The 27,014-nt window shown below is 38.5% G+C and overlaps 2 protein-coding genes across 2 annotated transcripts in view; both read right to left on the reverse strand.

Annotated features, from left to right (window-relative positions):
- Nucleotides 1–2,732, reverse strand: part of ccdc92ba (coiled-coil domain containing 92Ba) — an 18,359-nt gene extending 15,627 nt beyond the window's left edge. The window contains exons 1-2 of the mRNA XM_079676602.1: nt 2,291–2,732; nt 1,840–1,980 (exon numbers count right to left, since the gene is read on the reverse strand). Of these exons, the coding sequence (XP_079532728.1) occupies nt 1,840–1,972 (133 nt within the window). The 5' untranslated portion in view covers nt 1,973–1,980; nt 2,291–2,732. The remainder of the gene's footprint in view (nt 1–1,839; nt 1,981–2,290) is intronic.
- Nucleotides 2,733–3,284: 552 nt separating this feature from the next.
- Nucleotides 3,285–26,377, reverse strand: tlcd2 (TLC domain containing 2). The gene is made up of 4 exons (XM_079676877.1): nt 25,851–26,377; nt 25,324–25,406; nt 22,316–22,398; nt 3,285–6,524 (listed from the first exon to the last, which is right to left on the reverse strand). Exons 1-4 carry the CDS (start codon nt 26,027–26,029, stop codon nt 6,144–6,146), a joined length of 726 nt encoding a protein of 241 aa, XP_079533003.1. The 5' UTR covers nt 26,030–26,377; the 3' UTR covers nt 3,285–6,143.
- Between the last annotated feature and the right edge of the window lie 637 nt (nt 26,378–27,014).

Genomic DNA, 27,014 nt, shown 5'->3' on the forward strand with positions numbered 1-27,014 from the left:
CAAACATTGCTTAGATTTTTTAGATATAAACACTCACATATACATGGATAAAAATATAAAAATGTGTGACATGAATCTGTGTTTATGTGTTAGTCCCTTTCTCTCCACACACATAATACACTTATTAACGTGCACATTATTATTTTTGGACCAGATGTGATTGTGCAGCAAAGCTACAAAGTAATTGAGGGGGTCCTTTTCTACATAACTGGTCGCATTGGCTCTGAGCCAGCTCGCCCTATCCATCTCCATCACACACACTCACATACAAACACCACACTCACACACACACACACACAGACCCCTTCCCCCCCTTGCAACCTACTTCCCCATGTATTTGTTAACCACAATCCCATTCAGGATTACTAAAGATATGGGATCTATGGATTAACTAAGCACGGATATGTTTAGATTCATCTCTCTGTTGTATGTCTTGTATGCCTGCATGTGTGTGTTTGTGTGTATTTATGTTGCAATAATGGGCAGGTTTGGTTTAGAATATGTGACACTAATAACAAAAGAATAAGGAAAGCCTCCAGGGAATTAATTACATGAAATAGAACATCCTCACAATTAAAGTAATACAAAAATGTGTGAGTGCGTGTGTGTCTGTGTATGTGTATGTGTGTGTGTGTGTGTGTGTGTGTGTGTGTGTGTGAGATCATATGCACTTGCTTGCTTGATGAAATGGACATATCCATTAGGCCCAAAACAGGAAATGACGCAATCTACAGGAATTGAAGCATGACATCACCATAGCCATTGTTGATTGATGACACACACACACACACACACACACACACACACACACACACACACACACACACACACACACACACAGACACACACACAATGAGGCCTGCATATGAGGAGATTTAGTTTCTCTTTTCAGGAAAGTCACACAAACTGCTGATTGTAATTAAACACACAACATAAGCTTTTTTCTATACATAATTCAACATTGATCATGTGGTCCATCAAATGAAGGTGAAATAATTAATAGGATAGATCTATAGGCGGACTTACAAAATCTGTCCAGGAACTACAGATGAAAAATAGCCTCTTGGCTAACTCTGGCACATTTACAGAAATGTTGATTCATGTGCACTGCCCCTGGTAAATAAATGAATAAATAAATAAATAGGGAATATCTGGTGCAGGCTTGATGGACTATCATAAAGTAAAAAAGAAACTCATTATAAAGAGGTCACAAAGCTGACTTCTAGTTCATTATACATCAGGACTGTAATTAAAGATCTCTGTAAATCTCCTCTCAGAGGGTCAACGAGAGGCGTCCTTGCTGATTATAGACACCAAAGGAATCTTTCACTTTTATGTGGGCTCATTAGTGCTGAAATTATGAGGCAATTAACTTCAAAGAATTACAAAGAATTACACCAAACACTAGGTTCTGGCATCTAGTGCTTTTCTAGAAATAATAGTAAAAAAATGTGGCTTTGGACTGCTGCTTGAGTAATACAAGCAGTTTGAAGATATTAAAGTGTTAGGCTTGTTTACATAATTATGGTAGAGAAAACTAAACTAAAATAACAATTAGCAGATAATAGTTTGTTGCAGCCAAGGTGATACATCTGGAGGTTGATAGTATATCATGACAGCTTGTCTAGAAAGCACCAATAAACAAAGTAAAATGTTTCAAATGTTTTCTTGAATCTTGATGACATCCAGTAGGCTAGTAACCTGTGTAAATGAATAGGAATGAGTTATACTAAAGTACTCCTAAAATCTTGAACTCAACTGTGCTTATTGTGTGGGGTAACTAAAGGTTGTTTTGCTCCCCCATGCAAACACACACAGTAGCAGCAGTGTGACCCTCACCTGAGCATCGCTTCTGCAGGGAGAGGATCTCCAGGTGGAGGCCGTGCAGTAAAGTGAGGTGTTCCTGTCTCAGGAACACGATGCTCCTCTCCACACTTCCTATCTGCTTTGACAGGCTGCTCTCTTCACCCATGGTCGCTTCTGCAGGGACAGAGGGAGGAAATCAGAAGGATGGGACTGATAGGTGTTTGTGTTTGCTCCAGCATCCATTTCAGCTTCAAAATAACACAATAAACTGTAAAACTGCTGAATGTCACTTTCCCACCGGGAACATTGCTTATGTCAGCCACAGAGGGGGAAGTTCTGTATTGAGGTCAAGTGGAAGCTATACATAAGGTATTCATGATCACAGAAATAGCAGAAAACATGCACTAACAATCAGGATGCAGCTTAGTAGACAATGATGACGACTTATCATTAGGTCTGTAGTCGTTGCGAATATCTATCTTACCTTTTAATACGTGTTAAGTGCCAACATCGACTAAATATGGTTAGCAGCTGTTATAAGAGCGTCCTCGGATCCGGGCATGCTGGCCTCCACTGCTGCTCCAAATCCTGTGGGCTGCGGCATCCACCCAAACACATGTTATCTGAAGCCTTAACGCGCTTTTCAGCAGCATGTGACGCCGCTGCATCAGAGGACGGAGAGCCTGGAGAGCTGCGTAAAAATGCAAAACCAGCTCGCTGCATGGCACCGCGATCCTCCGGCGAAACCGCTCCCCGCTGCAACCCCGAGCAGCATCAGGAAGAGGAGGATTTGGAAACGCAAAAAGCCCACCGATAAAGTGCGCAGATCATTATTATTTGGTTAACAATGAGCACCTTTTATTCTTCTTCCTCGCCCCCAGACGGAGGCATGGAGCTGCTGTGGACGGATGCTGAGCTGGGGATGATGAAAACAAGAGACGGACCGTGGGCAGAACACGCGAGATCATCGTACGACACAGAGTAAAGACAGCTGATTGGAGGAGCAGCCCCCTCCACCACCCCCCAACCCCCTCAATCAGCTGCAACCTCACCCTGAAGAGGATCAATATAAAGCAAGGGAAATCCAATGCTGTTATAAGTCATTGGAAAACAAAGGGCAGAATTTAAATACAATCAAATACAAGGTGACCTGTACATTTTGGTTCACTTACTGTAATTCAGCCGACTATAAGACTGTTGGTGTGATTTTACATTCTGGCTGTGTTGGAAAAGGGTCCTGATTTCCAAAGTAAAAGTATTATTATGAAAATGTACAAAATGTTAAAGTACTCATTGTGCACAACGATGACCCAATATAATGTAAATTTAGATAATAGTACACTTCTGCATTATAGCATATTGTATAGGCTACGTACAATATATATATATATATATATATATATATATATATATATATATATATAGTAGTATACTAAAAAGTACAACATTTGAATCTAACATGTAGTGGAGAAGAAGTATAAAGTAGCATTAATGGAAATACCAACAAAAAAAAGTAATATTTCAAAAAATAACTGATGTACAATACTTAGATGTACTTAGTTACTTAACACCACTGCATTCTGGTAACAATACTTTTACAATAAGGAGTATGGTTCTCTCCAGCGCTATTTAGTATTCATAAGTCTAGACTTGACCTTTTTGACTAGAGTATTGCTCATTACATAAACCTAAAAGCTGCTTACAGATGTCAGACATATTAACTTAACTGAAAACCTTCTGCATGTGTCAATGACAGAAAAACACATTGTTGTTCTTGTGTGTATTTTTTATTTTTACATTGAAAAAATGTTAACATATAAACATATAAATTAGAGCTTTAATTACAAAACAATCAGCCAAAACATGAAAAAATAAAAGCTGTTATATTTACAATTCAAAGCATAATTCAGTGAAACGTGACACTTAAATGCTCTGAGTAAAGACGAGTATTTTGCTTTCACAACCTTACAGCGTCTCGACTGTTTCATTATTCAGATGTTTCAGGTCTTAGACATGAGGCACAGTGTCAATAGTCTTCACTGTTATTATGAATTTCCTTTTTTCATACTTAACAATAGTCAATATTTCACCAACCACCAGAAAGTTAAAAAGAGAAGCTTATAAATGAACAAGCAACGGCATAAAACTGGTATGATTTGTTGGGTGTGATAAATAATCAGATTCTGGGAGATCAATGCACATTAACTGTGTATGGCAACACAACTTAATAACTGCTGCCACTTTCTCCTAAAATGTTCTTGTGTTCACTACCCACAAATATAACACCATATAATAATCCTGCAGCCTGGGGCCAATCATAATTTAAAGTTCAGACTTCATTGCTATATTTCATCACAATTCCTAAAAAGCACAACATCGTGTATAATTCCAATTCCAATACAACTTTAAAATATTCACAAATATGAGCTCAGTTGTGAGAAGGAACTTCAAATTTCAACAGGTGTCTTCACTACAAACAAAAAGTAAAGCTGCCTGAAGCATTGAAAAAATAATTTAAAAAAACAAAATTACAAATCCACATTCACAATATCATTTCACAAGGCAGTTAGTTTTGATCCTATTATCAATCGCGACAATAATCAAAATGTAACTGTCTCCCTCCGAATCAGTGCCGTTTCTTTAGTGAATTTAAGTCTTAATGTTAACGTTGACAAAGATTTAAAGGCTGTGTTTGTCATTTTGTGAGCTATATTGACAACATGTTTCTCAGCATGATCCACGACTCACGCAACCATGTCAGTTTCACTATAATCAAAACATTCAATAACTTATTTCGAGTAAAAATAAATTAAACAAATACCCCCAAAACAATGATTTCACACAGAAAACCACAAAGCAAAACATAAATGGCTGCAGATTCTTTCATGCCGTAGTGTCACATGAGCACTGGGATGCTGTGAATAGTGGTTAGAACAGCCGTGTGTGAGGTTTGCTGTAATCACAGATCTCAAGACCAGGATTGATTTCTGTATTTCTTCAGGCATATAAAGAGGCAGGAGGCCCACGTCTACAAAGACGTTACAAAACAAAGACACCTCTGATGTTCTTGAGAGGGGATGTGGAGGAGTGTGCTGCCCCCTAAAGGCCAAATGAAGAAAAACATCTCCGCCTGTCTGAAAACTACGGCAAACTCACTTCACCACGAACGCCATATATTAATAACATTACAAATATTTGTGTCAGTATCTTGGAGCAATTATTATGGTCATTCAGCCTGTACTGTTTCCATTTCACAGGTTTCAAGGAGTGAAAAATACAGCAGATTATTTTTTAAGAATGAGGTTTATACTGGAAATATATGTATACTATACATTTAAATCCTGCTAATCTTTCGTGCTAACTTCTTTGTCTTTCATTATGCTAACACCAAAAACAATAAAGATGTATCTTATGTAGGACTTATTTTTTGCTGTTTGGTTCATGATTTTTTATTTACTTATCCTATTTTAATAAAATTTGGCAAAAGCATTCACAATTTTAAGTGTTTGGTTACAATATAACAAGCTGTACTGCATTTTGTGATCGATCCTGATCTGTTTTATGTAGGCCCACTTGTTACTTCAAAGTATTCACCCATACTGTTTCTATCCTGCTTTATATGCTTGCAGAGAAATATCGTTTTTATGTACAATTTTTTCTGCTTTAAAAAATAACTGAAAACTGAAAGCAAACTTGTGTAAGAATGAGCCAAATCATTGTTAAAAGCTTTCTGAGGTAGCAGGCAGTTTTCGGTAGAGGACGTGTTGGATTAAAAAAGACTTTTGCGGAGAGAGATGTGAAAAAACCCACAACAGTATCATATAATGTATAAATAAAATGTTATTGTTAAGATATTTTCTATGGAAATATAAAGGATTGTTGGCCGGTTTTTGTAATGAACAGTGCATCTTCAATTAAGCTACATTTTAGAACAGATTTAGCTCAAACACCCTGTGGGAAATAAGGCGTTGGATGTTGTTTTTCAAGGGATCGCATATACATTAATAAAAGAACATAAAAGACCCTACATAAAAGAACCCTCCATTTACCATTAGTGAGCCACTACTGGCACATAGAGATGATTAAACCACACACAAATACACAAGCCTACATTTAAAACAACAACTAAATGTTTCTTTAACATATTGACTGGTGTAATCTGTGTTTGATGTCAGGACATTTAAGTACTACTTGTGTGCATGTACCTATAAAGTATCAGAGATTTAAAAAGATTTCCTAGCTTTAGGTATATTACACACAAGCTGCCAAATCTCAGCCACAGGGCGTTAACATACAATAATGAGTCTGTGTATTTATCATAATCCTTCCCCTCTTCTCTACATATCCTTCTCCTTCTTGTTCTCCCGGGTGCTGCTCTTCAAAAAGTCGCTCCTGAGTAGCCGACAGAACAGCACGATATTCATGACCGTCATGACGGCCATGCCGACGCTGCCCAGAGTGTAGGCCATGAGCGGCACGTTGTCCCTGTTGAGCACCAGCCAGCGGGTCATCCAGGCCAGCGTGTTGATGCGGAACACCACGTACGTGCCCAGGTTGATGATGCTGTTGACACGGTACAGCGTGCTCGTGGCGTTGCCGGCCATACGCAGCATTTGCCTGAGGTGGAGGAACACAGAGTTTATCTCCACCATCAGGGCCACCACGGAGAAGCCCACGTAGCGGCAGGTGAGCACGGAGAAGCCGAAACAGGTGATCACCTGCAGAGGAAGAACAGAGGAAGAAGAGGAAGAGGAAGGTTAATATTAGTTTGGCAGAGCATACAACCAAAAGTGCATACATTTTCTATGTGTATAATGCAGTATAATATTTTGATAGCACTGTCAAAATATAGTCTTGATTAAAAAAAGCGTAAATTATAAATATTAATAACTCTTTATAACAATATAAGAAGGATTTTACAATACAGATATGTTTTTATGTAATTGTGATACTTGACAAAAAAGTAATAAAATGCTTTATAACCAGTCATGATAATTGTAATAAAATATAATGACGGAGTGACCTTCTGCACTTATCTAAAAGCTAGTGATATAAGAAGATCATAATGCATTATGCATGCAAGTACTTTTATGATGGCAAAAAAAGATGCGGGTATGCTACTATTTGGAGTTTTGAAGCTGACAAATTTAACTTGAATTTTCTAACCTGATTATACTACAATACCAATATGCATTTTTGTTAACAGAGATCAGTTTGAAAAGTGCATCAAATGAAAAATAATCAAATATAATAATATAATACCCTTAAATTAAGGGAATTGTTTTAAGTTTAGATGAAATTGTGACTTTAGAAGGGGTAATTATTAATCACCGTCACATAAAATGTAAATAATTTCCATATTGTAATCATTGTGCTTTATTTCACCTAAGACAGTATTTTACGTAAGGACCTTGTGGAAGGACACCGCTCACATAACACATTTCTGCTGAGCAATGCTTATGAAAGTTTATCCAGAGACTAACATACACATCTCCACAAGATGGCAGAGACATCCCTCAAACACAGATCTGACAAAGAGACAACTCCACCACTACTGCCTGCTGACATTACACTGAGGGATCACAGGCGTATGATGTGTGGTGGTGACAGAAGTGAAAGCTGCCGTCTAACACTCACACTGCAGCTGTGTGCAGGCCTTAAATGTGTCTGACAGAAATGTGTTCACACAAAAACAGCCTGTGCAGCCAACTCTTCACAGGAGCCAGGACCAACTCTGCACAAAACATTCAGCAGCTTCATTCACACTCAGAGCACACTCGCAGTGAAGCGGGGGACACACACTGTTCGCCCATGTACTTCTGCTACCTCCTTACAGGACGGCAACTAAAGATTGTTTTTTAAATGTCATTGGAATTCATTTCTAGATAAATTGATAAATTGTTTAGGTAAAAAAAGAGAAAAAAAACTCAAAGTAAAGTCAAAAGTATCCAGGGTAATGTCTTTAAATGTATTTTGTTTCAAAGACTCAAAGGCTTTACCATTAGATGCACAACAGCTACAGTGTAGTGTTGGCGGTATACATCTTAGTTCCCTCCAACAATGCAACAAACAATACTTAAGACATAAAAGGAGATACACAAATACAATTGTGCAAGACAAAAAGGGTTGCAAGTAAGTAGCAGGAATGTGTTGACCGCAAGTTGAAATTATTGCTTTGATTAATATAACAATGTACATGTCCAAGGAGAATAAGTTGATCATCCCAGTTTTCATTTAACCACATTATTTTGTAACAGAGTTTTTGACCTCAGCAAGTACTTTTTTGTAGCGTGTCACACAATATCAAACAGGCCCGGCCTCAGCCTCTCAGCGACTTTGTTTGTTTCCTGCTGTCGCTATATTTAGTAAGAAGCTCAAACACTTAGTTTAATATGATATAAAGCAGGTCATCTCCATATGTGTGAGGATTACAACAGCGGATTTTTCAAATGTAATGATTCTTCTTTCCAATCGGGTAATTGATCAGTAATTTAATAGTTTCAGATCTACCATCTATGCTGCCATGTTTTAAAATCGGGAGTGAATTGTGGAAGTGAGGATAATGAAGTGAGGAATTTAAGGAGAGAGTAGTCCAGAGGAAGTCATGTCTTCGGTTCGTTAATTATTATGGGTCATGGGGCTCAGCGGAGTGAGACTGACCATGAACCATCAGTCATGGCTCAGTTTGAGAAGCATCTTTTGTTTGTGTGTTGTGTCAGTAGAGATTGTGTGTTGTGTTCAGGTCACCGGATGCCCTCTCTAATGTCAGTCATGTGATACACTGTTGTGCAACAGACCATGTGAGGAAAGTCAGGAGCACAATATCTTGCAACAAAGTAGTCAGTCATTTTTATCCACATAGAGCAACATCAAAATTCCCAAATATCTTCAGGGGGCTATAAAATCTGAACCGCAGATGTAACCCTCTGTCCTTACAACCCTCACCTACACATCAATAAAAACTCTACCCAAACATTTGTCCAATTGCTAACAGTAAAGTACCTTTGAAAAATCGAATTCAAAATGTCATCACAGATCGAGCATGGGGTCCTGGCCACGTCTTGTCAGAGACGATATCTTGTCAGACTTAAATGTGAGTCAAGGGGAACATTGAAGTGTATTGTATGGGGTGATACAGGTCATACAAATTACACATATTCTTGTGTTGCACAGTCAGACATTGCCATTGTCCGGCCTCATAAAAAAACATAATTTCATTGTGGATTCTTCTAATGAATAATAAAAACGGATATGAGGAAGGGCAATGACTCATACACACACTCCCAAGATAATAACAGTACCAATCAAAGCCTACACCGGTCACGTTATAATGACAGTGATAATGAACGTTTCAATGAACACTTACAGTGACGACAGTGAACGCACCGCGCATTGCAAACACAAACCGCCTGCCTCATCAAAATCAGCGTGTTGGGAGGAAAACAGTTATGTCAACAGAACATGTGGCTTTTCAGTAACAAAGGCAAACACACACACGTGAGATCACAATGCAGTGTTGGTCATTCTCCAGTGACATTGCAATTGGACAGGTTGTATTTAGCTTACAGCACACTAAAGAAATTAGACTAGTAAATGTTAGTTTATTTTTCTTTAAAGGTGAATATTAAACACCGTAGATTAAACCCATTATTAACTTACATAGTCAACTATCAGAAAAAGAAATTCACAAACAAAATAACACCGCGCATTGAATATTTATCCAACATCTTATCAAACATACATAAGAGGACTGCGGTCAAATTATGAAACACGTTATAAGCGTTATAAGAACTCTAATTGTTTTCAGTTTACAACCCCAATACCTGTAGTAAAAAAAATGCATGTATGCGTGAGGTGTGTTATAAAAACATCCATCCATGTTGGTTCAAACCAAAGCAAAAGCAACGACGGCATGACCTCACAGACCCTCATCTGTTACCCTGAACATGCGATAACAAGACCCTACATCCGGATGAACCTCTATAACATTTAACTTTTATTCAACCAAAGCCACATCACAGTGTGGCTTATATGAAGTGAAATCTGACCCGGGAAGATAAGAGGTTATACAACATGGGACGAGGAAGGTCATAAAAAAACTCTTATTTAACGCTAAAATAAGATGATAAGCGCAAATTTAGTAACAAAGCTGTTTGTTACTTCCTTAGGAGGGAATCCAGTGAAATCACAAAATATAACTACTCAATAAATATAAAACTATTTGGCTTGTCATTGACGTTTCATATTTTACAAACAGGATCTTCTTTTGTCTGCTCTGCATGTGATTCTATAGGTTATTGAAGTTGATGTCTCTTTTATGGTATTTGCTTATCAGCCAATGACATTTATTCGTTACCTAATCTTGGCATAAACACTGATAGCACTACGTCTCACAGGGCCACGCCATATAACACACAATAAAGTTGGAGCGTTATGTCAAACACAGCTTCAGTAACACATTGCCTTTTCAGGGCCACCAACAGTAAAATGAACAGACCATAAACAGTTACGTGGACAAAAGACTGTGATTTAATCCGACCATATAAGGTCACCATCATCATCGTCATCATCATCATGTAACAACGACTCCACGTGGCTGCAGCCATCAGATAACAGCAGAAAGTCAAATCCTGGTTTATCTCTCAGCAGGGACACATGACGCCTCTATTATGTATACATTAAAGGAATATTTCACCCCAATATCAGCATTTGTATATAAATTAGTCATCCTTCAATTTATACCCTGAATTCTCGAAGAAAATGTTTGTTCTAGCATGCCTCGAAGGTAAAATCAGAAGAAGTTAACTGAAAAAAGAACGTATAGATTTGAATGAATGGGGGCCATGTTTCACATAATCCGTTTACAAACTCACAAAAAAACTCCTAATATAAATATATATAGGCCTAACGTTTAAATTAAAAAAAGAAACCCTCTTAAAGTTTTAGGAAAATACAAATGTGAACACCTCAAACACTTGGCAAACCTTATCTTCTAGTCTCAACCCTGAATGTCAAATGCAGCCTGGTGTCAATAAACTCATTGTCCTGTTGTTACATAGAGTAATGAGGGTGGGGCTTAGGTTCCAACGGGTTGGAAGAGGAGCAGTTATTAAACCTTTGGACTGCACTTAGTATATACATTAACCTCCTGTTTATAGCCTCCTGTTTGAACCCAACAAAGCGTGAAAACAAGGCGATGTGGTGTTTGTTTCATGCTTTGTCTCCCTGTGGGCTCAATTAGATGTTCTCTGCACCCTGGTGAGGGAGCTCTTCATACCACTTTCAGGGGGGAAATATTGGGCGCTGAGACAGTATGAACATGTAGGCAAGCATGCACAAGGTAGTTTAGAGATATTTCTTTCATACCTGTACAAACATTGTATGCGTCTCAGAGAAGCATATCAGCTTTAGTTGAGCTCCATGTATATGGAGGCTAACATGATGTGCCGGTGAAGCCCATTATGTGCTAGAGTACAGGCTGGAACAAGTTATCTCACAGACTGTATACGGGTGGCGTCTACGGGTGGCGGGTGGAAAACATATAACACAACTTCTTTGTAGCATCTTTTTAGTTTTCACATTACAACTTAAAGCTCATGAACGTACCAATTTCCGAAGAACAACCTCCCAATGTTGGGATCATCCGAGGAGCATGTGAATGCACCACCTACATTTGCAAAGGTCTGCGCTCTCCAAGTGCCATTCTGATAAACATATTTAAACAAAATTGATAAAAAATGACCTTCTCTGTCAGGGTAGGATCCGCAGGAAGCCGCAGTCAGAGCTGAGCGCCATACATCTGAAGTGGAACTACCAGTTAAACCTATACATCAGCCCTCTCCGTCTCCTCTTTTCACCCCTAGGCTGAACTTTTGCAGATATTAGCTTCACACACATATTTGTACACTTCTTGATGCTGCGGATATTCACATGCCATACATCCTTTTATATAACATTAGCTTGTCCCTTCCCCACGTCACTCACTTTCTATTCCTATAGTCAAAGCGGAGAATATAAAGGTTATTAAAGGACTTCAATGTCAAACCAGTTTCTCTGCCTCTGGCTGATAACTCAAATCAGAATTTCAAGTTCAGTACCTGCACAGTATGTGTTTTTATTTTTTTTACAATCAACAGTGTTGAATGATCATTTAAACAGGTCAGAAAAACAAAAACAAAGAGGTGGATGGTTCAGGAGTCATTAGAGTTCACAGGAGCCGAACACAGACTATTACAATTTGTTTATGTATATGCAAGATGTATTCGAAAACTTCACTTAAGCAAGTCATACATTTCAATGACAGCATCTCCACACCCACATTTGGTAGGGTATAATTAAATGCATTTTAAACATAATGTACATTTGAGAGTGAATGTACGTGCGTGCGTGTGTGTGTCTGTGTGGGTATGTGTGTGTGTATGTGTGTGTGTGTATGTGCATGTGTGTGTTTTGAGAGCGCATGAGGAGCAAAACCACCAAAGACAGTGTCAGCAGCAGCTTTTTTGCGGTACTTTAATCATTAGAAAAAGCAAACCACAAACATTTAAAGTATGTCACCATCAGCATTCACATGTACAAGAGTGTGTTTACTTTCCACCAAAGTTATTATGGTAGTGCTTGAACTGGAATACAAATGTGTCAATATACAGCCAGCATAAAAAGCAACTAAAGGTAAGAGGTGTTTAGAAAGAATAGATACAGGGGCTTCTTTTAAAATAAAAGGACACCTTTAGATTGTTACATTCCCTTAAAATGCAATATTGGTCAAGCAGAGCTTCCTTAATACGGGTCATAAATCGATGGGAAATGGCTGATGGGGAGGAAGCTAATAGGTAGCTCTATAGAGAGATAATAGCCGTCTGGTGATGGGAGGGCATTACAAAAGTCTATGGGAGGAAATAGAGGAAATGATGTGAAGCTTGAACATGTGACAGTAATGATTACACACATACAGAGAGTTTGACACACACACACACACACACACACACACACACACACACACACACACACACACACACACACACACACACACACACACACACACACACACACACACACACACACACACACACACACACACACACACACACACACACACACACACACACACACACACACACACACACACACACACACACACACACACACACACACACACAGAGGGATTGTGGTCATAACTTGTATCATGCGACCTGTGTTAACTCCCGTCAGCGAACAGCAGCACAGCTATCTCACTGTCACAAACATGTGGTCAGACATGTTTGCCAAACAAAGTTACACAGACCAAATAACAAGTATTAGCATAATTTGTGAGTGCATGTGTGCTCAGCCTGAGAGAGACTTCAGCCTCACATGAAACATGCAGGGAGAGGCTCTGTGGTGGTAATAAGTGTGTTTAAGTGAAATTGTGGTCACTTGTAGTATTCAGTTAGTGGGTGTGAAGGGAGGTACTCTGTTTTGCGTTGCCTTGGGATACTATGATATGTATTAGCCACTACCACACTGCTGAAAGTGGCCAAGCTAAGATTCCCCATGCTCTTATTAGGACCAGGAAGCACCGGGAAGCTCTGGAGAACAAATTACTTTCCCCGAGGTTGTAAATATTTTTCAGAACCAAGACAATGTGAAGACAATTTGTTACCCTATGTTAACAAAATGTACGCCACTATACACTATTTACGAAGAATGGCAATCATATTAATATTTTATCTGATGCTTATAATATTCCACCCTTATTTTGCTCCCAAAATACAGTATAAAAAAGGAACAGTTTGGCACTTTATGACACATATGTTTCTTTTCCAGCAAAGAAAGCTAACCAGCTGTTGGATCCAGCTACACACCTAACATATGAGTGTCACTCTTTTTAGCAATTATACATAAAATATACACAACTAATAATTTTCATAACACTATCAAAGCCAGCATTCTGGGGTACAAAACAATTGAGGTAGCTCAGATTTGCTTTGAACCAACAGAATATAAAAAAAGGACTCTGAAATGGTTTAAATGCACTTCATACAGATGTTTAATGTGAGGTTGTTTCTGCACTCTAGTCTCATGCTTGCACGCCCGCCCACGCTGCTTTTAGATGCATACGCACATGCTCTGGTATTCCCGCTGCAGCTGGATCTCAGCCAAGTTTGTGCTCTATCTTTTTAATGCTGTGCTTTTACGCCATGAGGTGTGTCACTCAGGGGAGTGAAACCTACAGCTCATACTGTATGTTGCCCCACCATAGCTTTCCAGCAATGACAAATGGTTAAGTGTAAACTCCCTCTGCTTTGGCAACTTGCTGATGGAGGGATGCAACATTCCTGGTTGTTATGCCAACTGCCAACTTCCCTTTACAGCCTCCTTGGAAAGCATGGCACGTGTATAAGAGTTTGTAACACATCTGCTCTTTCCTGCTGCTACTGTATCCGTTTAATGAAGACGATGTAAAATAAACTGCTCTGCTTCAGGGTGGTTGGGACCTGTATCTGAACAGTTTATTTCTACTTCACACTGATAACCTGATATTCTTTGCCTTGATAAGCAATTTGGTGGGATCAAAGTGTTTGCCGTTAATGCTCTAACACAATGCCCTCTTTTATATTATCTCAAGATTCACCAAAAACATCATTTTCTTTGTTGAATGATCAAACTAAAATGTTTTGTTCTTCGGTCTTTACGGTCTCAAAAAGGTTTCCATTAGACTCTCAATGCATACGGTTATGAAAAAATTCAAACATAATGCCTGTGAAACCTCATTGTATACTTTACTGCTGTGTTTATTCCATTATGTCAGCAAATATATTTTCCACATGACACACACAGATGTCCTGAGAGTTCACAGCAATGTTCAGGCTTCTTATAGTCCACAGTGACTGTTAAGTGTCTCACAGCTGCATTTCTGTGGTTGATAAAGAGACAGGAAGCTGCCCGCATCAATCTATGCATTTTGTTGTGTTTGTTGCCTTTGCTTTAGATAAGTTCGGAGTGTTTCTAAAACTAAAACAATGGACAAGGAAACGTACCAATGTCAGATAGTCATACCACGAGAAAAACACAAAAGCGAGATACAATACTACCAGAGCACGGAGGCCCTTATTGGTTCGTAGCCATGTGAGGGGGTGGTACAAGCTGCAGAGAGTAGGTGGACGAGGGGGGATGGGGGAGATGTTCGGAGCTCATGCTAAGACAGGGGGGTTGAGAACAAGGCAGTGTGTGTGATCTATGGAGTGGAGCTGCTGCACAGAAATGTTTTGAGGGGGTGCACGCATTTGAGGGAGCCCTCTCAGGAAGCAGGAGGTTTGGCGCGAGTGTGTGTGTGTGTGTGTGTGTGTGTGTGTGTGTGTGTGTGTGTGTGTGTGTGTGTGTGTGTCTTGGGGGCCTGAGGTTCATGTGGGGACCAAATGTCTGTCCTCCTGTCAGGATATCCACAGAAAAGCAGAAAAGAGGGGTTTCTGGGGCACCCCGCCAAAAAGACGAGACTTTTGAAACACACATCCCAAATCTTTCTTCGCAAATGAACCCTCATGTACATGTTTTACTTTATATTTTTGCAATACAGGTCCCCATGTGCCATCATCCTCCTCACTATGTGGCTTAAAAATACATTGTCTTGTTCAAGAATTTCATAATAATTGTATATCTTGCAAAAAGTTCAGCAAAAACTGCAGATTCCAGGAAATAACCTCTTATCGTGTGGTTTCTCGCACTGAAGCGGCAGAGCCCACAGATTGTGGATGGTTGGAAATATATATTTGTTAGGCTGGCTACCCAAAACAAAAACTTACAATAAAAACTGAATCAGATACTTCTATAAAATATCAAGAGGCCCCAGCTGTTTAACAACACAAAACTACACTTCCACTCTCCAAATCATTTCCCAATGCTTTTGTCAATGCAAGATTAACAACTGGAGGAAGTGCAACCATCAGGATACAGGCCAGCTGAGCTTCGGATATGATAGAATAAACATTGCCATTTAACAATGGAGTCTTCAATCCAAACAAGGCTTTAGGGATTACAAATCTGGCCACTACAGGCTATGTGCGTGTACTGCAGCCCTCTCACATTATGGTGGTCTTTAGACAGCCAGCAGCTAGTATAATTAAGTAGCTGGAAAAACAAAACAAAAAGATAAGTGAAAAGGCCAAGAGACAGAAACAGGTGCACAGGATAATCAGGTTCTGCAGAGTTGAAGACATGGAGCTCCGTGGCATTCCTTTGAGATGTGGTGTCATCATGGCAAACAACCAAAGTATTTTCCTGCTACTGAAAGTGACATTCCCTGTTGGGTATGTCACTGGAGACAGCTTCACGCTCCTCCCACAAATATCTATTTTCATGCATGGTAAACTGAGACATGTAACTCATATCTGAAGTTGGTACAAGAAGAACCTTCATGAGGGAAAATGTGTCTGAGGGTGAACAAGACTATCTAAGAGGATCTCCAGGGCCCAGGAGTTCAAAACTTGTAATCCCTATCTGATCAGATCAGATTTTGATTTTGGGGAGTTCAAAACCAAAAAACAGGATTAGGATGACTTTGATATCCGATCAGATCAGGAAATCCAATCAAAGCTTTAATCTGGATCAAATCTTCAAAACGGGTAGTTCAAACCGACAACACAGGATTGGGATCAGTTTGATCCCAAAAAACTGGATTACCCTGATCCCACCAGAGGGGTGGATTTCCAGTGGATTACCAGAGCAAAAAGAACTGTACAATCTATTTTAAAATATGTTTCAATTTAAATAAGATGGCAACGTTTGTTAACTGAAATAATACACACCTTTTAGCCTTGATGGGAAATACGTTTTATTTTTTCGATTTTTGCTCATGTTTGTGGTGGCCTATTTTGTTTTCAACCAAATGTTGATGACATAAATGTTGATGCTCATAAAAGTGTAACAGCAAAGATTGTCAATCAAAAATGTAATTTAGATTAAAGTAAAAATATCTTCAACAAAAAAAAAGTCCATCATCTGTCATCACCTTTCAAATAAAAACATATAATTAGACATTATAGATGTCTCTGCAATGTGGTCTCTTGTCTTCCTTGTATTATTTTTCATATCCACTAGATGGCGATCGGTAGGATTAAAGCACTGATATTCAGGATCTAGTCATCTTGAAAAATCGTAATCTGGATCAGGGACAACATTTGGCCGACTTGTCTGATCCTGGATCACAAAAAAAATGGGATTTCAAAATCTGATCGGATCTGATTGAGATTAAAAGTTTTGAACTCCTCGGCCCTGGTTATAAGGAAACCAAAACATAGGAATGTGTCCAGGCCTGTCACGATAAATACCTTTATCAAACAGTATATTGGCCCGGAAATGATTTTTTTTTTTAGACGATATGCAAAAACTGGAATTGAAATGTGAAGAAATATTTAAATATCCCCCCAAAAAATGAGATAACAAAAATAAAACTGCACAACCATCAAAATAAATAAAATGGTCTGTAAATAAAAATGGGCTAATAGTGGTAGATAAAATCCTGCAGTTCAACATTGGTTTAATGAAAGTGACATTTCTATGTATGCAGATATGCAATATCAGGGGGTCATCAAAACGGCTGTAAAGGTGGGGCAACATAAATATTACTGTCACAGAAGCTTCTAAGTTTGTTCAAACAAACCATTTAACCTCAGGAAATGGAAATAATTAACAGTTATGTATTTATTGTTTTTATTACAGTTCTGGGTGATTATTGCAAATTAGGAAATAGCAGAAGGCAGTGGAGAAAAGAATTACTTCCCAAGGGTGTGGCAGACATTTTAAATAGTTTGTGTGTATACTGTAAGAGCAACTTGTGTCTTTAGATATAAGTATTCCCTGACACTAATTGGAGTAAGGATGATTACATTTTACACAACTAAATCCCTGTAGGTAGCATAGTGGAGAGAGCCTATACTGCTTGGAGACCATGGAGATGTGATTGGTAACAACCCTGATCCAAATATAGCTGATGAACCCCTGCAGCCCTGATCTGTTTTTAAGGAGTGTCGGCCTTGGCCCCTTTCTATAAAGATAATTGAATTTGGCCTAATCCGATAGGGATGAGAGACATTTGAAGAAGGAAACGGCAAACATGCTTCAAAACTTCCAACCCCTGTGTGAGGGTAAAGGGAAAGCAGCAGAGCAAGGCTCATAGTTTCTACTGTGTATTATTGATAAGTAGCTAAAAAAGTGAACATTGGACATACTGCTTTGCACATAGTTGTATTCTTCATGGAAAAAATGATCTGCCCTTCTGCTTGGGATCTGTCTCTTCTGGCTTGTATTTTTTTAATTACAAGCTCAGTTTTTCCAAGAGTCATGGACAAACACGGCTGAAACAGACTCAATATGGGGAGAGGCTATTTTTTTTTTACAAGATCTGCAAACAAACCTTGATTTTACATTATCCGTATGTACTGTAGTAAGTACCCCTCAAGCAAAACAGACACATTTATTTGAACTTTAAATGTATTATACTTTTTGGAGCCATGGACATTACGTTTCTCTGACAACATATGTAGAAGGTACATTTCTCTCTGCACCCTATCTCTGGCAGAACTATCAGGACTTCCTGTTTTTCAAAGGAAGCACTAGGTTGTGGCTGACAGGATTTCATCAGGCATGAGTGACTGTGGCAGGACCCATGCTCCTCTGACAGAAGTTAGAAGCTGTAGTCTTCTCCCCTTCACTCAATAAGACGGTAAAAAAAACTTTCCATGGAATGTTTGACTTTATTATTTCTCCTTGTTGGCGACACCAGGGATCAACCAAACTCCTGTTACCCCTCATGCTATTTCACTATAATGCTGTTTTAACAGAGGAAACCCTCAGAGTTGATTACAAAAATGGAGACGCAAAGAAAATAATAAAAAGATATACTTCTGAGCAGACAAACACTAAAGAAAGGGGTAAAGGTCCAACAGAGCATGAGATCAGATGTGAGAAATTGCATCTTCTCTCAATCCTCTAACTTTAAAGGCTGCCTTAGCTAAATTATTACTCGTTTTTAGCTGCCACTAAGATTTACAAAAATGCCTGACCGGTGTAACCACAACTGTGAAATGTAACCTTGTTTTTACACTTGAAGATAAATAACACCTTATTATTTAGTCTTCAAGTCATGAATTGTCTGTATTGTTGCTTTATGGTTCACACCTGTCACCTTGTGCCTCAGCATACAATAATAAAAATACAATTTGTTATCAATTGTTGACACAGTGTTAAAAATGTTCCACTGATGACACACCTCCTGTTCCTTCTAGATGTGTCCCTCTTATGAACCACCTTGTTGTTCAGTCACACATAAAAGCTTTACATACGTGATGTTTGCGCAGTAAGAACACATTATTATACAGTTGTACTGTACTTAAGTGAATCAATTCATCTCCATTTATTGTTTTATTGTGCCTCAGAGGGATTGTTTCTCTTCAACTACATCCCAACCTTTACATTTTTAGTTTTTATATGTCAGTCTCATGTGTGCAGGCAAAAGGTAGATTGTTCCCTTATATTGTAAGGAAATGGGATTCAAGGGTGAGATGAGTGTGCGGCTGAAACAAGGGGGAGATTAACTAGAGATCAACCTCTCAAAATGACCAGCACACTTACATTTGCAGCATTTAAACCCTGACTTGGTTCTTTTGCATTGACATATTAGAAAGGTATGTGAAAATCCAGAAGCAACCATTATATAAAATAATGAAGGATTGTCTTGATGTTGGTACAGAAGGGGAAAAAAGTGAGTTTCGGGAAAGAGAGTCAGCTCGCTAAGAAACACAGAAAGCCATGTCGTGAAGAAGAAGTGTCTGTCTGTCTATCCCACACTCTACAGTCGGAGACCAGCTGGCCAGACCAAAGCCTCCATTCAGTAGGCTTACAGGAAGTGAAAGAGGGAAAAAAACAAGATTTCAGAAAAAAAGACAATACAACTATCTATTCTGTTAGTGCCACCAACAACTGGGTGGTTTGTGAGTTGGTTTCCACAACTAATTCTGAGTGACTCGTGGCGTTTTCACCAGTGAAACACTTGTTGCCACTCAGCAAAAAGTGATAAGGTGTACCTTAAACATTATTTAGAAACAAAAAGGACGCCTCGTGACACTCACAGGCCACCATTATTATCTTCATCACGTTCATTGCAAGATCTCAATTGTCTCCAAACAATGAAAACTTAATTTGGCGGTCCATCAAGGTGGCCAACGTTTTACTTGTAAAACAGTTATTTAAAGCCAATCAATAAAAAATGGAAAGTTTACCAACAAACAGTACAACATACGCAACAATGTACGATTATAGGCAAGACCAGGCGCTCCAGAACAACACCAGAGATAAAGAGGTAGTACATTTTTGTACACACTTGGAATGAATGAAACAGTTCGGTAAATCTATTGTATCACGTACAGAACTCATATGTGCTTGATGAAATAGTGACCTTTGCAAGAAATCTTGTAAACAATAACTAACTTTATTTTATGTGCTAAAGCGGTGTGTCAATGCGGTGTTTTTGTTGCAAAGAAATCAGGTCTTATGAAACCACTTTTAGACTACCAGAACCACTAAAACGGTGCATCAGTTCAAGACATGTTTAGTTTGTTTTCAGGCATAGGATCAGCCTCAATGTTTGTGTGTTTTCAAAGAAGGGTTCCCATTAACACAACAAGTGGTTTAATATGTAAATCTACGTTGAAAATATCTATCACGGAGTATTGCAAGGCCTAGATCAGTGGTTCCCAACCTTTTTTTTTTTTACATATAATTGTACAGCAATACATGATTGTCACTAAAAGCCTTGTCTCTACATTACAATAAAATATAAAAAATAATTGATTAATTAATTTGAATACAAATTCAAGTTAGTAGCTATTATGGGCATAAAAAGACAGAAATGTATAATTCTTTCTTTAATAGAAATGTTTCTTCTGCCTGTAAAGTGTATTACTGTATAGTGTATAAGCGGATTTTTAAAAACATAGTCATTGTCCATGCCGGTTTCAGTTGGATTATTTGTCACAGTTGCTCCGATCAGATCGGTCTCCTCCATTTTGTAGATTATTTAATACTTTTGAATCCACATAAACGCATCGGCAAAATCCAGCTTACTTGGAGCATGTGTTTTTACACAGTTTAATCCCTTTGTGAATTGTTTCCACTTGCGGCGTCCTTTAATTTCTTCATACAGCGGGAATCCAAATAAATTAATCCTGAGTCCAATAACCATCAAAGTCACTCCAATAGTGCTCCTTAATTACGCTTTCATCCTCCTTTAACAAAAGGAGACTTTTAAACTATAATTACCGCTGTTGCGCATGTGTGTGTGGGGAGGGGGGGGCGCAACTTCCAACATTTGGGGGGGCTCTTGGGAAAAAAGGTTGGGGACCACTGGCCTAGATTTTGCTCTTGAGTTTTATATATAAGTTTGCATTTATATAAACTGTATGTTTATATTTATAAATAATAAGTAAGCCTTTTTACCCATGTTTTAAGCATCTGGAACTTGATGAACCCCATACTTCTTTATCCTAATTCTGCAATAAAATATTTCCACATACTTGGTGTTGAAAACTTGCTTACATTAACATCAAAACATACGCATAAATTGTGGCTGCAAGAGTTTGAAAACTACACCAATCCTGTTTGAAACTCTTCCAATAAAAGTTTAAATAAACAGCTCTCAAGAGAAAAGCAATATATTACAATAACAAGACGAGAGCATAGCAACAGAAGGCAATCTAAACATCAGCATTGTGTTGGATGTAGGTCAATAATCCATTTACAGAGAAAGAAAATATTCACTCTGGGTGTGGTTCTATATGTTCATTTCAGGTTGTTTTCCCTGATGTTCAAAGGCAGGAATGGGGGAAGGGTTTACTGATAATACCCTGAGGGAATGAACTCCCAACAGACCAGCCTGCTGAGGGTCCTCATGTCATGAAGAAGACGGGTCTAATGGGAATTTCCTAGTAACTGTGGTTAAGTGGATGGCAAAACACTGAGAAATAAGGGTGGAGTTCATCTTTCTCAAGGCATGACAGAGGGTTGAATGCTTGGCGTGGGGGCTGTCACATCGGAAAAATTGTCTCTTTGTTCCTCCCTTCCACTTGTCCTTTGTCACTTAACAAGAAAGACGGGTATTTTCTCTTTTCCATGCATGTGCTTCCGACAGGTGTGTTGGAGTTTTGCCGCTTAATTTAACTATGCAGTAAGTACTGTGCATTGAATGCAATGGAGGATTAAGTCAAAGTACATCGTTTCTCACAGAGATGCAAAAGTTAAGTTTGGTCTGCTGTCAGTGACGGTCAAGGTGAAACATTAGTTAGGTTTGTTTGTTTGTCAGCATCAAAACTACTTGATAGATTCTCATGAATCTTGGAGGAAGGGTCTAGCATGGGCCAAGGGAAAACCCATAACATTTTTGAGTAGATCCGAATCACAAAATGGGGAATTTGGCCTCGTGGAGGTTCTGGTTCTAGTTCTAGTTTTGATCTGTGACAGTAATGGTTGAAAGACCTACCACAATGTGGTGAAAGAGAATCTCCCAGGACTGATTCAGCTTCTGGTTCGACACCATGTCAAGGAAGTCACAGATGAAGTAGCCTGTTGGGAAAGAGAGCATTTAGCCGATGTTAATGACAATCTTTAAGTTTAGCAATTCATTTATCAAACAGCATGATTCATTTAACTAAAGAAGCCTCGAGTATATCGAGTCATATGGGGGGCCACCCTGCTTCCATGACGACAACCACAGTGCGTCTTGGAAAGAGGCTATTCATATCCACTCCTTCCCCACCACCAGCCGTATCCATGGTTACAGCTATTCACAATGCTGAACAATGATGAAGTGGTGAAGAAGGGGATGAAGGGGTGAGAGGGGGCTTTGGTGGGACTGGATTTAAGCTCATTGTATTGGAGATTTGACACCAAGACCCTTTTGACATGTTTGGATTGCCTCACCATACATAAATGTACTTGCTTTCAGCCTCAGGTCGAAATATTGTCTAAAGATATTGGAGGGAACTCCACGTCGATGTCTCTTTTTAATAGCTTGTTATTTATTTTTTTACAAGAGTTCATGTTTGGGTCAAGTTTAGCTATAAACAGTCAATTGGAGGAGCATGTGACTTGTTAAATTAAAGAGCCAATAAACGTATAGTTCTTTGCCGATGTGTTTTAATATGGAATAACTAATTACTGTATTATACAGTACAATACTTTTTATTTAAACATAAAGGTGAAACAAAGAATCACTTTGTTTTTAAGAATAGTATTACTTTATGTTCAACCCAGGCATGATGCCAATGCACAGTTAATGTCTACATAGAGAACAAAGGAATTGGAAGCTACTTGACTTTCCCTTGGCCAACAAGAAAAGCATGAACATTAAGAAAAGAAGGTTAAATCATCCAAAGCAATAGATACAGGGTTTTTTCATTCGAGATCCTGCGGGGTGACAGCCATTGGCATGTTCACATTAAACCAGTTAGACAACCACCGGGTTTCAGGCTCATGCAACACAACCTTAACCTTAACCTGGTTAAGCCTGATCCTGGAGTAACTGCAGCCAGGGGCAGGTAAACATCTAATCAATGTGGCCTTTTCCCACCAGTCTTTGTAAACTTGACTTTAGAAGCATGATGCATATCATTGTGAATACTTGTTTATACTATATCAACTAAATATGCCCATGGAAAAATAATGACTTTGACTATGAGCATCTTATTTTCTGTATTGGATATTAGATAAAGCTGCAAAGAGATATCAATTAGTTTCAACTTTATTAAATAAATTGCCACATAAATTCATAATCAATTTCAATATTTTCAAAGAAAGAAAAAAACTCAAGATAATTTTAATTCAAGCTTCTAAAATGTGAATATTGTCTCGTTTGTTTTTCACTTCTCTGACTGTAAACTGAATAGACAGATTCCTCTACAGCAAAGAAAAAAAGGTTTTGGTTGAACTTTTAGTATTAAAAGTAACTTACTTTTATAGTCTATGGGGGAAACACCACCATTTAATGAGAATCTATCTCTAACACTGTTATACAAAGCAACACAGGGAATATGGTGAGTATTAAAGCCCCTTGAAAAAAGGATCACACACTTCTGGGCTGTGCAAGACATTGTTCTCAGCATTGAACAAGGTCTTCATTCAACAAGTGGAGAATCATTTATGGCATGTCGTTGCAAGGTTATCAGCGTGGTATCCCAGCGAGAACAGGCCGAATGCACAAATCCGGAGAACAAAACTCCTCACTAGAACTTGCTGAGGCCTCAGAATCACACCACATCTCCAGTGGGAGGGCCGGGAGAAAAACTCCACTTGTTTTCCATGAATGACTCCCCTTTCTGTAACCACTGGCATCTGACAAGCACCACCCGCATAAATCAACTGACTTTTTGCCCAAGTTACAAGTGAAGTCACGTGACTGTATGGGGTTACGCCTGGTGCCAACTAGGACTGATAATAATGCCCTCCATTGATCTTCACACATTAACACTGTCCCTTGCTTTGCCAGCTTCCAGGGCTGGGCTTCCTGAAAGAATGTCAAACATCCTGGGAATCCTCGGGGAGATCTTGTTGACCGGCACACTTCCAATAAATGTCTGGATTTAAGAGGAACCACGTGCCAAGAAATGTTTTTGAATACTTTAAGGGTTCATGAGAAACGGTAAAGGCAGGATGAATATCTATTTTAAAAATGTGAGGTCACATGCACACTTAAGTGTAATACATCTTTATGATATTAAGCAAAATCCAATCAAGCAAGAGTTTCTAATTGTATAAATATATATATATATATTTACACAACCAAGACAAATGAGCTTTAGTCAAGCAAAAAGAAAGTGTAAATGGGTTCAAAGTCCAGTTAAAGGGAGGGTGCACACACAACCTGAATCACAGACGAGAAACATCTCCATCTTTAATGGCTTAGTTGTGAGAAAAGTTTGACATTAGTAAACAAAGGCCAGTAAACAGCAACAAGTTAATATTTACAATGTCAGTGAAATGTAGAAACAATGAACTGCCTATATTTGCTGACAAAAGTCAGAGCACATTTCAACACTGAGGTGTAACAAGTCTCAATTGACCTTGTTGCTGCGCTTTTCCAACTGATTAAAATAATAATTAATTGCCGGGTCAAGACTTGTTCTAGTCAGTTGAAATAATGATTCACATGCTTTTGGACCTATAACTTCCACTGACACCGTGTGGGAAAGGAGACTGCCAGGCATGGATACAGTCACTTCCTCATTTCCCCTTATGGTGGCAGCAGCACCCATGGGTGCACTACATCTGAGCCTTGCCTTTCACCAACACAAGCCCATTCAGACACATGTGTTATTTTTAATATAACTTATTTTATCAAGCAGATTTAATTTTCCATAATATTGTCTATGTTTATTTCTTTGTTATAGCTACTGATGTTATGTTCATATTGTGTTTAATTTATTTTGTAAAAGGTGATAAACAAATAAACTTTTTGTATTTATATTAACACTGTGCTGACAGTCTACTTACCGATCGATAACGACACCAAGGCGTGAGAAAACACAGAGTGAGTTTCTATCAAATCTTCGGCCATCTGTGGGTGGCGGAAAAAGCTGAAAAGACGAACACAAGTGCAAAAAAAACTTGATGTGAGAGTGATGTTTTTACTATTCATGAGCCAACTTCATATCAAGAGTTATTGGTAGAGGATATTTTTATTTATTGGAAGCGTCTCGGTGGTATGTAGAAGTAAACATTATCATAATAATGTAAAACGATGTGTAGCCTAATCAACAAATCCAGGACAAATAGGAACAAAAAGTCCATTAAGGGTCTCGCATGCTGGCATGGCAAAAATAAAGGTTAATAATGAATAATATAAATATTTAATAATCAAACAAGCTTAAATGAAGGCTCAATATAATAAAGGCACATTTTGAAAACAACCGCTTAAAAGTCCAGCATCCGTTTATGAAACCATGCTCGCATGATATGTAACCATTTTCTCCCAGTCAGCACCTTATGTAAACACAACAGTTTAGAGGGATTTTACTCACCATAGCACTGCCCATATCGCAGTGATAAAGCTGTGCACGAAGGATGTAGAGATGTTTCTCCATTTCCATGCATTCCTGCAGGCAGACTCAGGCATGGGCAGTTTACTGACACCAGCATTGACCACCCTAAAAAACCCGACCGAGACCCCGGTGGTTAGAATCACTGAACTCAACTCCATAGCTCAAATGTTTGTTGAATGAAGACTTAAAATGCAACAATTGTCCCCAATGTGAGCGGTATCAACGCACGCGTCTTGTTGTCCAGCCAGAAAAAAGACGAGAAAATCACACCAGGGTATTTCCAATTCAAATACCTCACTGACTCAAAAAAAACAACGTGTTTCTTCCACGGTTTTTGTCCAGAGAAAGAAAGCGCGGACGAGCATGTGGACGTGTGTTTGTGATATGTTTTCGGTGATAGTCCTAACAGAGAGAGCTGTGCAGCCACCGGTGTGCCCGGTGGAGGTGTGTGGGGAACGTCAGTGTGAAGCCGGGTGTACAGTTGTGAAACAGTTTTGTTGTAAAACCTCATCCCTGCTTGTGTAACTTTTGACATCAACAGAAAGGACTCCCCCCCCCTACTACAAAGGGGCGCGGCCGAGAGCACGTTCTGTGTGTTGTGTTACCTTCAGGTGCTGTCGAAAATCCGTTCATCTGTTTTTTGTTGGGTGAACATTAAAGCAACCTGTCTTGGTGTTTTCTTGCATATAACTATGATTACATGCAAATAATTAGAGTAAAAAATAATAAATTGTGTCAGGGTTGGGAATTAATAAGTATTTGCTTCCTCTTCCTTTTCAAGTATTTTTGTTAAATATATAAATATTGTTGAATATATAAATATTGTTTGACAATTTATAAAAATAAAATAAAAGACTGTGTTCTACCAATACGGTATTCTGTTAAAAAAATGTATTTGTTTTTGTTTTTAATCGGTTCGAAATAGAGATGGAAAAGACTTATATTTGACCAATTTTAATGAATAGTATTCTTAGTATACTTTTTATTGTTGTATTGTAATTGTTTTCTATTCCTTATTTATGATATACATGCTTTATATTGATTTAATCTCAATTAATATACTTGGCAGTAAAAAAACCTGATTCTGATCAAATTAAATATAAGAAATAGTGAAAATAAATCAGTTGTAGAAGTAGAAGAGCG

Source organism: Notothenia rossii (assembly GCF_949606895.1).
Source record: "Notothenia rossii genome assembly, chromosome: 4".
In the NCBI taxonomy this organism is placed as follows: Eukaryota; Metazoa; Chordata; class Actinopteri; order Perciformes; family Nototheniidae; genus Notothenia; species Notothenia rossii.